This window comes from Mus pahari, chromosome 17 (genome assembly GCF_900095145.1).
Source record: "Mus pahari chromosome 17, PAHARI_EIJ_v1.1, whole genome shotgun sequence".
Lineage (NCBI taxonomy): Eukaryota > Metazoa > Chordata > Mammalia > Rodentia > Muridae > Mus > Mus pahari.
Genome location: NC_034606.1, coordinates 56,583,865 through 56,599,075, shown reverse-complemented (window position 1 = coordinate 56,599,075; position 15,211 = coordinate 56,583,865). Strand labels below are relative to the sequence as shown.

Sequence of the window (15,211 nt, the reverse complement as noted above, 5' to 3'; positions counted from 1 at the left end):
CACTGTAGCACATGCACCCTAACATCTAGTGCACACACGCACACACGCACAAGCAGTAACATTTGATGAAGATATCGCTGAGTGTCGGATGTGTTACACAAGCCATCAGCCTACAATGCACAGGGTGCTGTCCCCTCATGCCAGTCTCCTCTGCACGGAGCATGACATTAGTGTTACCTTTTTGTTCTTGGGTACCCTCTGTACTCTTCCGCTTGTACCCCAAAACCAGCATGACATTTTTAAGGCTTCCTTTACCAAAACAAGACATAAAAAAAAAAAAAAATCTGTTAAAATAATGCATTAAATTCAACTCTTAAAAATTTAGCTATCCACATTTTAAACACAAATATATTGGACCTGAGTTACCACTGCTACTATTTTGTTTTGTTTTGTTTTTAAGATTTATTTATTTTATGCATGTGCGTCCACTGTAGTGGTCTTCAGACACAGCAGGAGAGGGTATCAGATCCCATTACAGGTGGTTGTGAGCCACCATGTGGTTGCCAGGTTACTGAACTCATGACTTCTGGAAGAGGTCAGCAGTCAGTGTTCCTAACTACTGAGGAATCTCCCCATCTTGCCACTGCTACTCCTTAGGGCACACTTCAGTTATTTAAAAACCTCTTCAACAGATCAGCATTTTTAAAAGAAAACCTAGGCTATTTATAAGAATGTGAGACTACGCTTTAACCTCTGTTATATAATGGTTTGATGTCTACACTTAACTGCTCCCTGGCGTTAGAACATTAAATGAGAAGAAGCCCAGGAAAGTGCATTAGTCAAAGAGAACACTAGGCAACTGGAAAGCCAGGTGGGCAGGTTCACCGAGAGCCTATAATATCACATCTGTTGAGTCATTGGCTAATTTATTTGGCAATGATCTGTCTACCGTGTGGTGTATACTGGGTCTTTGACAGGATCCTAACAATATGGTAAGGATGAAAACATGCAGACTCTCCAAATCTACATGGAATTTATGCTCTAATAAAGATCCAGTCATTAAGGGGGGAGGATCAAAACTGCTCAATGTCATGTTGGTGATGGCATTCAAAAACCTGAAGAAGGACCTCAACTTCGTCACCTCAAGCTTCTTTGAGTTATAACACATGAGCTACTGCATCCAAAAGCAAGATGAGAGATCAATGTGACTAATTAAGAAGAGCCCCACGGGCCAATGCTTCATGCAGAACAGAGCCCTGTGAGAGACTCCACTTTCCTGAGTCAGAACTAATAAGAAAAGTGCCCCACCATGGAGACAGGTACCTGAAACACTAGCAGATGGTGTATGTTGTAACTCATCTTGACCACTCACAACTCACTGAACTGAGACTTTAGTGATAACCAACCACTTAGACCCCAAAAGGCATACAAACCAAAGGTGAGAATTTAACACAGTTGGTAGATAGTGACTATGGATACAACCATTGTCATATCTCCCTCCCTGGTTGTTTAACACATATATGACGGTTTGAAATCCCAGACACACCTAATTCTAGCTCACACATGCAGCTCAGGTATCCAGAGATGAAGAGCCCATGCCAGGCAGGGGAAACTCCTTTCAGTGCTAAATTTATTCCTCTTATGGCAAGTGTTTCTCTTCCTGTTTGTTAAAGTTTCACAAACCTGCTTTTGGGGTGCCACACCCTACTGAAATATTTTGTCATTAGGTCTACATACATGGGGTGATTACTGTTTTCTAAATAAAATTATTCATCAAAAGAAGATACTAAAAAATTCCTTCGTGAAAAACATAGTCCACACGGTACCCTGATTTATTCACATTTAAGTGGGAAAAAAATTATGAACAAGATTACGAACCGAAGCTTGAATAAAATTTAAAAGTTAGCAAAGCTAACTGTGGACTTGGGAGTTCATTGTGCATTCATTGCTCTAAGAATATGAATTTATTTAATTAAGAGTAAAACCCAAGCAGGAAGCTGGCAAGTGTGTGAAGCTTACAGTAAGCTCAGAATAAGCATTCATTTGACTTTACAGTAAGCACAGAATAAGCATTCATTTGACTCATTGGATGAAGAGTGAAATATACACTGTATGCACTTTCTCTTTTGCCTTACATATAGTGAAAAGAGCTCTTGAGAGCTAAATTGGTTGCATCTGAGGTTGCCTGCCTCTCTTAAGAGACTAAAAGCATCTATCCACTTCAGTGTTAACTGGCCCTACTCAGAGGGTTAGCCCAGTGATGGCTTCATCATGTGACCCTTGAAAGCACTACAATGGCATCAGAATTCTCCTTAAAGAAATTTTACTTTAAAAAAAATGGTATTTTTGTCATCATAAAAGGTATGGATTTATCTAAAGGAAAGAAACTTGCCTAATTGTGCTGTGACCATGGCTCTCACAGAATCACAGAAATTGTGAATGGTGCGGATAACTCGCCGAGTAGAAAGATCCAGGAGTAAGATGTGGCCTCCTCCAGTTCCGATCCAGAGCGCTGTGTTCTTCTGCAGGCAGAGGGCCTTCACCCTCCCAGAGTAGGACAGCTTATGTTTCGATTCCTTGTTTATTTTTACCATCACCTCCCTGGAAACATAAAGGAAGTAGTTACTCACCTCTCTAGGGGCACTTAGGAGACTTGGAAGATTTAGCTATGCACGTACAGCTTTACTAACATTTTAAACCATGAAGGTGTCAAGGCAGTCACCTTGGAATTCTGAACACAGGTTCCCTGGCCTTAGTTACCAAAAATCACAGGAATTACGATTTGTTATTTAAAAACAGCACAGCCTTTTCAGGAAGCTTCCATTTATCCTCCCTCCAACTTTAAATGACTCATTGTACTGATGTAATGTAAATTCTGTGTAAATAGCTTTTATGCTGTATTGTTTAGGGATTAATGACAGGAACAGAGCCTGCACATACATATTCAGTAAACATGCAAGCATCAGGTTCTGCACTGGAAGGAAAGCCTGGAAAGATGGAAGGCTGGCTCTGGGTAGAGTTCAAGCCTGCAGATCTCAACTGTTTAACACAAAAAGCCAGGAAGCACATCCCTTTTCTTGAAGCACAAGTTTTCAAAGATATTGACGATTGCCATAACCTCTCAACTTTAGGAAATCCTCAAGTGGATTAGATGGATATTCATTGTTTTGTAATGAATGTTACAACTTGTAAGTATTTACTATAAACACAATGAAGTTTCCCAGTGTTAACATAAAGGGATTAGTTTCAATGCTCTCTGTGAAATCCAGAAATTACGAAAGAAAAATAAGTCACTTATACTCAAAGACATAGATATATAGATGATATAGATATAATCTATACCTATATAATATAGGTATGATATGATATAGAGATATAATGTATGTGTAAGAAAATATACAGGATGTGTTAACAAAGAATAAACATTCTCCAAAATAATTTTTTTAAATCTCCCTAGAAGACAGGAATAAAGAAAAAGAAGCCACAACTCTCTCTGTGGACCCTGGCTTGTAAACCCAGAGATAGAGTAACCAATGCATTTACTTTAAGAAGTGCACACAGTCTATTAATTCACAGAGCTTTTCTGTTTTCTTGTCCCACACTTCTACGACAGGGCTGTTTTTCTTGGCAATATAGAGGGCTGTGTCTACTGCCAGTGCTATGATGTTAGAATCGCTGAAAGCCGCGTAAGAAAACCTGAGGGGGGAGAAAGATAGAAAAAAATATATTCAGAAAGTTAACGCTCTTTGCAAAATCAAACAAGTTGCACTATTGTAATTATAGCATATTTTCCCCTCAACCAAGTTGAATGACTTGGCTACTTTTAACCCATTTTGGTTAACTGGTTTTGGCTGTACTTGATGATAGAATAAACAGTACAACTCATGTTCATTTCTGGGTTGATTTTGCAGTTTAGGTCTATCTGATTCTGTATGGAATTTTATACTACCTCTTAAATCCTAAAAGAAATATAGTGTCTGTAAATTCTAGACACTTCAACAGAATCCTTGTTGCCATGAGTGATGGGGGAAACTGAGAATTGGCTATTTGTACCTAGATTTAAAAAGATGTGGAGATAAATTACAGTGGCAATGTCTCCAAACATAAAAGAACCCCTAGCTTTGTAAATGTAAATCAATCAAATATGAAAAAAAAAACAAGCCTTCCAAATAGATTCAAATGAGTACAACATTTACAGAGCTTAAGAATTTAGACTCTTGTTACTTATTCTCTTTGAAAACAGAAGAAAATAGAAAGCATTTTCAAATATTGCTCTTTTAACCTTATACATAAGTGCTATATATAGCTCACAAACAGCTTAGATACTGTAGGCTCCATCTGCATGGCAAGCTTCAGGCTCATTTTTGAGGTTTCACCTAAATGTCAGCTTCTCTGGAATTCTTCCCTGATCTATGGGAATAGCCCACCGTCTTCTCCCCCCAATTGCATAGCTGTAATCTCTCTCATAGTCCTATTAAACATAAAGTCTCACTCATTAGTGTGTCCCCCACACTAGACTGTCAGTATCACTTCCTAAAAACAAATGCCAGTCTCTCCTATATGTCCACAATTCAGTACAGCATTATCACACATAGTGAAGTGTCTGTGCCATGCTGGCCCATTTGAATCACTGAGTGGACATAAGAATGGATCAACAAAGAGTGAACTAGCAAGGTGAATGGGTACCTGGAAAAAAGTGAGAAACTTCAAATTTGTGATTGACTTGGACAGAATATATAGAAATGTCAGGGGAATTGAAAAATTATCAATATTTCTTTTAATAGGCAGGAGGGGTTTTTTTTCCCTCCATTTTTTTCTGTTCTTTAAGGAAGATGAAAATATCCCCTCCTGCCAGAGAGCCATTGTTTTCATTGATTTTGCTGAAGTGTTTACTGTGTCTTCTATAAAGGCTTCTGTGAGCATGAACAGGTACACAGGGTTTTAGATCCAGGCAACAGTTTCGTGTGTTATCTTGTGTTGATCCTTAACCATAAAGTTATATCCCTGCAGGCATAATTCAGTGATAGAGAAGTCACCCAGCACTCACAGGGGCCCCATGTTCTGTCCTAGCATAATAAATGCAAATAAATGTTTTTAAAAAGATGAATCTCAATGCCTAGATATGCAAAAAAAATAATACATCTTAGAAATGGCAAATAATTCACCCCAGGCCACGTGACTGACATGGTGCAGAATCAAGACACAAGACAAACCTCATAGGCTCTAAAAGCAGACATTTCTCAGTCCTACATATGTCTTCCAGTCATGACCACAGCACTAACTATAGGTTACTGGGATGACACTGTCCCTGGTCAGTGCTCTGTCCTCTGTGTGTGTGGATAAAGGAGAGCACAGCCGTAAATACCCTTAGAACAAGGCAACTGGTTCCCTGTGCCCTGTGTGATGTGAGTCTTCATCTCTCTAGGAAAATAAACCCCTGGGTGAGGCTGCTCTTTGTGGCTGTTTTCCATCCACACAAGGTACCAGTACGTACCCATGATGCCATCGAATGCTCTATATCACATGGATGTCTCTGCTTTGAAAAATATTTAAGGATTGTATACTTCTATAAAAAGTGATTATTACAGAAAAAAATATATTTGGAGGCTATCCAAATACTTACACATGCTAGCAAACACATCCAATAAATACTGCAAAACTACAACTCATCCACACTGACTCGTAATATACTGGAGTACATCTTAATGATGATTTCGTTTTAGAATCGGCTAATATCATAATACATTAAAACATTGAAACCGAAGTCAGAATGCTTAGTTGTCTTGATTTCATTGGCATGACGACGCGAGGCCTGGACACGAGACTGACTGAGCTCCCTAGCAATTTTTGATCACAGCTCAAGGAGAACCACTGTGAACAATGGAATTAAGAAATTACATTAAAAAGCAAGAAGGTAACTTCTGTGAAGGAAAGGCCTGGAGCAGTGAAAGGACAAAGAGAAGCCAGGGAACTTCCCTGGGTGGAAGGAGAGCGGGCCGCACATGGGAGGCGGCAGCATTCGGACTGAAGCAGACCAAGGAAGAGCTCCACACAGGGAGGGATGCAGACAGACAGAGAGCAAGCACACAGAAAGGCTGGGGATACACCAGGGATGTGATCTTTGGGAGTAGAGGTGATTCCAATTCAGCCAAAGCACAGGGGCAGCAGTGCAATTTGAATCCAGACTATTGTGCTGTATTCATCATTTAGTGCGCTGAACTAAATGATGAATACAGCACAATAGTCGGGAAACTTTCAGCAGGAGGGTCTATTTGGCTTGCATTCTCCAGGGTTTCTTTTTCCAATGTGGAGACAGACTGGAGAACAAGGTATGGCCCAGACGCTGAGAACTGGATAGGAGCCACCTACGATTAACACAACCACAGACACCCTGGGCCACAATAGCTGCAGAGAGGTTCAGGGGTTTGAGAAACAATTGGGAAAGCCAAGTAAGTCACTACGAGAACAAAAGACAATGCTGTCAAGGGTTAGCCCTAGTTTCAACACTGAAGATCCAGACAGACACACAACTAGCAAGTCCCCCAGAAGAGAGATTTGTGACCGGGAGCTGGTAGCTGTCACATCAGTTTATGTACTTGAGAGCTCATCAGTTACTAAGCATTATGTTAACATCTTTACACTCATCTTATTTAACCTTCTAAACATCCCTTCGGAATAAAAAATAAGACAATATTTGAGTGACAGTGAAATGTATACTGATAGGTTATTGTCCAAGTTAGCAAAACCAATACACAGCAGAGTCAATATCTGACTTGTTTTTGCTTTTACCTCCAGCCAACACTGCCTGATACTGAGGAGAATAAAAAGGAAAAGTAGATTTGGTTAAAATCCAATTAAAATGGAACCCCTTCACTGGAAGCTACTGGACAACTCAAAGGAACTCAACTATAGACAATAAATAATGTCACAAAGAACCCACCAGTAGGACATAGATCAGTGGGTAGGGGCCAGGACCCATGGACCCCTTGCTAATTCAAGAAATGGGTTCAGTCTTGAGTAGGCCTGTAGGTAATCGTAGCTGCTATGAGGTTGTGACTATATTGAGCTGTCTTTGTCTTGCTCAGAGGTCAGCATTTCAGCTATGACCTCTGAGGCATAAATGTCCTTTTTAGGACTGAGCGCTCAACCATCAGTTACTCTTGAAACCCCATGGTTGCATAGATGATAATGGTTAAACTCGGTGGAGAAAGAGACAGACAGACAGACAGACAGACAGACAGACAGACATAGCCAGAGATAGGCAGAGAGTAGAGATAGACACCGAGAGTTGGAAATTCTATAGGAATTTGGAGGGAAGAGGGAATTACTTAGGGGTGGGAGGGGGACTTGAGAGCATGTGGTAATAGTAATCAGAATGTCCTTTATACATGTATAAAGTTATCAAAGAACAGATTAAAACACAAAAGATTTTGAAAATTTGTGCATCATAGTTCAATGCTTATATATTTTCATTCTCGTCTGAAACTGGTGTCACTAACTTGGTCATAATCTAAGTTTTGTTATAACTGATACTTAAGATATTTGTAAATAACTGGATATATAAAAATCCACAGCTTCAGTTAACTGGACATCATTCCCTCCTGATTACAAATTTCTGATTTTAGCAGTAATTAAACAATGTTTTAATGCTACTGTGATGGCTAGAACGTACTAAATTTTCTGTTAAGGTTGCTTCATCACTTAAGAGACAAATGTTGCATTTCTGATGATATTTAGTATCAATATGCTGTGTGAGTAGTTTATTAATATAATTCTAAAGAGAAAAAACATGAGTAAAAGGTAAATTGGCTGTAGAGAATGAAAATAACTTACAGCTGGTTGGTTCTTGTCTCGATGAGTTTCTGAATGGTGAAATCATTGGAAAAGGAGAAGACCTTTGTGCCACACCCTCCCCATGTGATGTGTCTTTCGGATGAATTCATGGACTCGCTCAGGCACATCAGGGGCGTACTGACGTCGCCTATGTGTAGTGTCTTCAAGGGGGCAGCTCCTTTACACTGCAGAGAGTAGAAGAGCAGGCTAAGTGAGCAATGGGATGCTGGCAACATTCCACTTCACAGAAGTGCTTTCTTTTTTAAATGACATGGAATAATTTAGGCTTTCCAAAATGTCTACCAAGATAGGGCTTAGTTAAACTGGCATTCAAGTTGTCACCTCATTGTCACCTCATTGTCACCTCATTGTTATCAGACTCTTCTCTTCCCTGTGCAAAGAAACAGCATGCAGGAAACTGTCTATTCATCAGAGCTGCTTCTCTTTCTCTTTTTTTTCTCCCTCCCCTCCCCCACAATCAGTTAATTAATTAACTTATTTTACTTTCTGATTGGAGCTTCCCCTCTCTCCTCCCAGTCTCTCCTTTCCCTCCCCTCCCTTTCTCTTCAGAAAGGAGACCTCTGAAGATATGACCATGTGTGACCGCCCCAAAGAGGTTATGACCCTCAGGTTGAGAACCACTGCTTTAGATGATTAAAAGAAAATGTTGGTGTCACGAAGTGGAAGCTGATTGACTAGAGGGAACCATGAAGAATTGATGGAAGAATAAATACTGTGATAACTAAAGGAGTCATTACAGGAAGTTGGATGACAAATTCAGCACCGAAGAAGTGTTTCCACGTAGAGGGGAGGAAAGAGAAGAGAAAGGAGGGGAGTCAGGCTGGGGAATGAACCCAAGATATCCCAAAGGTTCACTGCATTCTCTACTGAGCTATGCCTCCAGCTGCCCTCCCAGGAAGTCAAACTTCAGTATCTTTTTTTTTTTCCTGGAATGTTTTTATAGAGAATGTCTTCTTCAACCCTACAGATGGAATCATCTCCATTTCTATCATCTCAAATAGGATTTCGTGACATGTTTACCTTCAGTTCATTCATATAAATCATTGACTCCAGCAGCAAGTATTGTCCGAGGCTGTATTATTATGCTAAATGTACGGAACAATAAATAGATAAGGGAGAAATATATGATGCTTCTTATCACATTAGGGAGAGATAACGTAAAAAGCTCATTAAAAAAAAATACACTTTTACGTAAGATGCATTCAGCATTTACCTTAATGGCTTTATCTTCAAATATCATTAAGTTGCCATCAGCAGTTCCCACCAAAAGAAAGTTACTTTGCTTGCTGAAAGGGAAAAAAAATACCAAAATTGTTACAAAATAACATTATTTTGAGTAACCTGGCTTTTAAATTCTCTCATCTTGACTAAACTTAAGACAGTTGCCTCTCTGGCCACAGTTTTAGCCTCCCCTCCTGAAAGCAGAGATTATGTATCCGTTTTCCAGTCCCTGGGGGTAAAAAATAGGGACCTAGCTTCAGTAAGGGACAATTAGCAAAGACATGTAGTAAATTCACAAGAATACCCTGCCACTCTCCACAATATACTTCAATGATTTCCACAACTGTAACCTGTCCCTGTGCCTATAATTCTCCCAGCTTTGTTTCAGTGAGATTGAGTTAGCAATCTTTTCCCAATGGTAGCATCGAATAAAGCCCTCTTTGCCTTTATAATTCAATCCAATGAAAGTTTTCTTCAGCACTATCCAAGTAGTTTCAACTCCAAAATTTATATAGTGCAGTTCACACTTCGGGCTCCCAAGATTCATATTGTACATTACTTTTTCCAGTATTGGCTTAAAACAAAGAAGCATATCAAGTATAATCCTAATGGTTCATAGAAATTATCCTGTCTTCCATAATACATCTCCCAACCTAGGACTCACGCCTACACTTCTGCTACTTAGATATACTAATTATGATCTATATACAGCTCAATGATAAAACAATTGCCTATGAATTTAAATTTCTTTGGAATATGATCTCAATAAATGACAAAAATTAAGAGTTATTTTAAACCTATGTTACTTATTAACAGCTTAAAATTTATTACAATTTATTTTAGCATGGGGGATGTAAGGTGTACAGGAGCCATAGTATGGGTATAGAGGACAGAGGACAATTTGAAGCACTCAGTTCTACCAGGTGGGTCCCGGGTATTAAACTCATGATTTCCAAGTTGGGAGCAACTCTGCTCATTATCTACTGAGCCACCTCACAAGCACTTAAAAAGAAAACAACTTTTACATTTTATAAACAATGTAGATAATTTCACAAAGCAGTAGTTCAGTGACTACAGTTTCAGTGCATCCCATTGAATCACCAAGTTGGTACTATACTGATGTCTGCATTCAAGAAAAAATAAACATTCAGCATCACACACACACACACACACACACACACACACACACACACACACACACCAAACTGACCAGAGGGGAAGTTATAGCATAGCCACAGCTGCCTATGAGAAATAGCTGACATACTTTTACCTGCCTCAGCTATATCTTCATATAGAAAAGGCAAACTTATCACTGTGGCCCTTCATGATTCTATTTAAAATAAGAAAACCAATAGCAAGCAGCAGAAGTCGAAAAATCTTTACTGATGTAATAATGCTGCAAATGATTAAAGCACCTGAAATTTCTATAATTTCCTTCAATTAACTGATAACCATACCTCTGCTTGGCAAGGGGATTACAATACAAACAAGTGACAGAATCAGTCATCTTTTCTAGAGTGTGTCTCTTTGTCTCCTCTTCAACATTGATGACCAGGAGAGCCCCAGACTGTGTCCCACACACAACCCAGCTCTCTTTCTCAGCAGCGAGATGCACCAAAGCCAAGCACAGTATTCTACTATCAGTAACTTCCTGTAAAGAAAAGAAAGTTAAATCTTGGAGACATGATTTTTACTTTAAGTTACAAGATCATATATAGGTTGGAAACATCCTGTTATCAACATCCTTAAATATGACGACCTTTGTGCACTTACTTTTACAATCAATGCCTATTTTATTCAGTTTTCAACAATAGATGGTATATCTGGTAGAGATTTTTTTCTACCTAAGTTTCAGAGTATATCTAAATCTGAAATTAAAGGTTGAAATTAATTTTCTTTTCTGAACCAATTCTTACTTCATCAAGATCATATGAAAGGGTTCACTCACCTTGAGCATAATTTTTGGCAGAATATTTCAAGGCAATAGTCAAAATATCAAATTACTTTTTAACTCTATAAATTCAACTGTCAACTTATTGATCTGTCTTGTAGGAGTCATATATAGATTCCTTTGCTCATCCCCCCACTATTGGGAGTGTTGGCTGCCAACAGACCCAGAAATGTGTGATCACAACAGCCCCAATTCGAAGGCTAATGGCCAACTGACATTGGAGAATGAATGTCTCATCTTACATGTAGACACCTGAGGACTCTCTAACCCATAGTATGTAGCCTTTGATGAGCATATGACCCCTATTATGTAGACAGGCCCCCAAAGACCATTTGGCCCTTTTGTGTGGACATTCATTGGACATCTGGCTTTTGTGTACAGGAACCTGATGAGAAACTGACCCCTCGTATATGGACACCTGATGATAGTCTTGCACTTGTATGTGTATACGTGGGCATCTGGATTTTTGTGTGTGAACAGTTCACAGTTCTGGTCAGAATCCAGAGTCCTTGAAGGCAGAGACTGTGGCTCATCTTCCTCATAAGTCACATCTTTTTTCTCAGATTCATATTCTGTTGTCTTCCTTTGCCTCCTGCCAATCTTCTCATTCCATGAGCCATAATCAGCTGATACATACACACACATACCACATACATGTATGCATATATACACACACATATGTGTATATATGTACAAACATATATGCATATATATATATACTTATATGTGTATATATGCATACATGTGTACATACATACATATACTGTGATGTTAAAACAAAATGACCTGATTCTACAGCCACTTACTTGTTCTAAAGGAAAGTTAATTAAAACATTTCTACATTGGCTCTTATTTGATTTCCTCCAAAGTAATTTTTAGCTGATGTAGGCTTTAAGTTGTTTTAAAGTATTCTGAAAGATTCTATTTAAAAGGATTCATATTTACCTCATAGCTGTATCTTTCCGTGTTTAAGTCAAATAAGGAAAGTTGTCCTTTTTCAGTGTTCCCACATCCCAACCAGAGAGTCGCACTCTTGCTATTGAGATTTGTGGCAACCATGCATTCCACAATGATGTTCTTAGGTATTAAAATGTGTCGCATGAGGCAAATTAATTCAGCTGAATTCAAAATGTCAAAGACCTGAGAAAGTTTGAAAATAATGAAACAGCATCCATCAAGTTAACATTTCTTCCTCATGGATCAAATGTATCCTAAAGCTGTATTAAACAAAACCTACAGTTCTCAGTTAAGCTTTGACTTGATCATTTAGATCATTAACTACAATAGTCCAAGTTACAGATAAAATTACATATAAAAAACAAACACAATATGTACCCTCTGTATACTGTGCATAGTATATACTCTTTGAATGTGTGCTACAGTAGGTGCTTCTTTTAGCACAGAAAGTTCAAAAGTGTTAACTAAACCAAATTTATGTACTTGTACTCAATTCTATATTTCATTCAATCAACTGGGAAAAGAAAAGAATAAAGCATCACACCAGAAAAGAAGTACATCTATCAATTGTAGGAAGTGAAGTCCATACTTGGTTTAACAATTTAGAAACCATCTCTACATCTGCATTTGAGTTTTCCTTTAAGCACTAAAGAACAGAGGACCACTGAGTACACAATAAGCAAATGGAAGCAAGAGCCAGGATGCTAGGAAGAGAGTTCCTTATTTTCTTTATGGCTGATGAATTATCCATATGCTTAGTACAAACAGACTGTATACCAAGACAAATTCTGTATGTCTAAGCTTTGCAAAGCTACACTACACTTTAGACTCTCAGAGCTGCAATGGAGTCCATAAAATACAAATAAAGAGAAACAGTATTTATGCTGTGAAAATTTTTACTATGATAAAATAAGAAATGAAATAAGGGAGCCACATGGTTGAAGCAATGGTGGAGTGTTTGTCATGGTCATTGTTTTTGTACTGAGCTGTTTCTGATCAGGACACTGAAAGTTAAATAAATCTTCAAATATTAACCATAATTTAAAATCAACACAGCACAATGGAAGAATAATTTTCATGGTGATCTATGAAAGTTCAAACCACCTTAAAGTATAGCAAGACTTTCCTTTCAGGTACTATGTCAGAATATATTACTTTGCATCAACTTCTAGCTACAAACTAACTTAAAATATTGGATGAATTTTAAAAATGCATTGAATCCAATCTCTTAGTCTATGTCTTTTTACTGGGGAAATTAAGGCTATTAATATTGAAAGGTAGCCAAGAGCAGTATTTATTAATGCTCATTATGTTGTGATTGTGGTGTGTGCTCCCCCTGCCACTTTTGATTAACTGTTCTGGGATTATTCATCCACTGTATCATTTTGTGGGTAGTTAATCTTTTCAGGCTGACACTGTCTTTGTAATTCCTTCTATAAATCTGGATTGCTGCATTTATTACTATAAAAGATTTCCATTCTCTAGAAAGTGTGATTGATAGTTTTGCTGGGTATAGTAGTCTGGGTTGGCATCTTTAATCTCTTAAAGCTTGTAGAATGATAGTTCAGGCCCTTGTAACTTCCAAAGTCTCCATTGAGAAGACAGGTATCATTCCAGATTTTGACTTCAAATATGACTTGGTCGTTTTCCTTTGAAACTTTGAATATCTTTTCTTTATTATGTATATTAGATCATTTTTATTTTATGTTGTGGGAAGTTTCTTTTTCAGGCCTCTCTTTTTAGTGTTCTATATGCTTCTTGTACCTCTTTAGTTTGGGTAAATTGTCTTCTGTGATTTTGTTAAAAATATTCTCTATGCCTTTGACCTGGGTTTATCTCTTTATCCCTATTATTTACAAGTTGATATATTCATAATATTCTAGATTTTCTGGATGTTTTGCACCTGGGTTTCTTTTCTAATTTAAGAGTTTCTTTGAATGAGCTATCTATTTCTTTTATCTTGTCTTCAAAACCTGAAGTTTTCTCTCCCACATCTTTCAATCCATTGATGAGTCATGCCTCTGAGGATTTTGACATCCTTAATTTTTCATTTCCAATTTTATTTCAGTTTGGGTTTTCTTTAGTGATTCTATTTCTTTGTTAAAGTCTATGTTCATTTCTTGAGTAGTTTCACATTGCTCATTGAGATAGTTATCCATATATCTTATATAAGGTTCTTGAGTATATCTATAATTGCTATTTTGAAATCCTTGTCTCATACTTCAGATAAAATGCTTTTCTCAGGTCCTAACATAATATACTTGCTGGTGTCTGGAGGAGGCATACTGCTTTGGTTGTTCATGTTTGTTTATTTGTTTTTGTGCTGGGATCTAAGCATCTATAGTTAGGATGTTTGGACTATTTCTTGCTGTGGATATCTTTGTTGGGTAGGTATTTTATCCTTTGATTGCTGTTGCCCAATCTGAGTTGAACTATCCATAGCTATAGAGTCTCCAAGTTCCAGAGGAAGTATGTTGTGAATGGGTTTCCTTGTTAGACCTGTTCTTCAGGTCTTCAAGTAGTCACAAAACAAAGGAGCTGGGCTAAAAAGAAAGGGTGAGGAAGGCAGTGGGGGAGAATTAAAGGACCCTGGAGCACAGGGGTGGGAATGGAGTAAAGGTTCCTTTGACAAGCTGCAGCAAGACTAAGGGTAAGTCTGGAAATATCAGAATGAAGGGCTGGAAGGAAGACAAAGGTCCCACTACCTGAGTCCCATCCTAGTGTGGCAGTTTTGGGTCCCTGATAGAGGTTCTATGAATCAATGGATACAAAAGGAACTGGAGATAGACTAAAAGGAAAAGCCAAGCAGATTCACTAGGAAGAACTAGGAAATCCTTTGTTCCCCAAGTCCCTAGAAGATAGGAGTGAGCTGAAACTTTAATTAAAACAAAGCAAAAAACAAAAACAAAAACAAAAACAAACAAACAAACAAAAACAACTAGGTATTGTATAACTTTGTGGGAAAGGATGCGTTAAAATGTGACCTAAAAAGAAACAAGCATCAAAAGATCCTAAACATGTTCTTATTAAAATGAAGACATTATGTTCATGTTGTGTTTCATAAAAAGGAAAGAAGAAGCCAAGGATATGTTTTGTAGAGCCAGGTATGGTGAGGTGGGAGGGGTGCCTCGGTGGGCCCATGCTGAGGAATCCCTTCCCCCTGAGGTACCAGTATAGAATAGAATTTATTTAGGGCATAGGAAGGGGAGTTGGGAAGGAACACACACACACACACACACACACACACACACACACACACATACAGAGAGAGAGAGAGAGAAAGAGAGA

The 15,211-nt window shown here is 38.2% G+C and overlaps 1 protein-coding gene across 1 annotated transcript in view; it reads right to left on the bottom strand.

Annotated features, from left to right (window-relative positions):
• Lrrk2 (leucine rich repeat kinase 2) overlaps positions 1 to 15,211 on the bottom strand; it is a 142,040-nt gene that overhangs the window by 1,918 nt on the left and 124,911 nt on the right. Inside the window, exons 44-50 of the mRNA XM_029547872.1 lie at positions 11,912 to 12,106; positions 10,473 to 10,666; positions 9,008 to 9,080; positions 7,774 to 7,958; positions 3,484 to 3,636; positions 2,333 to 2,541; positions 178 to 249 (exon numbers count right to left, since the gene is read on the bottom strand). Coding sequence (XP_029403732.1) covers positions 178 to 249; positions 2,333 to 2,541; positions 3,484 to 3,636; positions 7,774 to 7,958; positions 9,008 to 9,080; positions 10,473 to 10,666; positions 11,912 to 12,106 — 1,081 coding nt within the window. The remainder of the gene's footprint in view (positions 1 to 177; positions 250 to 2,332; positions 2,542 to 3,483; positions 3,637 to 7,773; positions 7,959 to 9,007; positions 9,081 to 10,472; positions 10,667 to 11,911; positions 12,107 to 15,211) is intronic.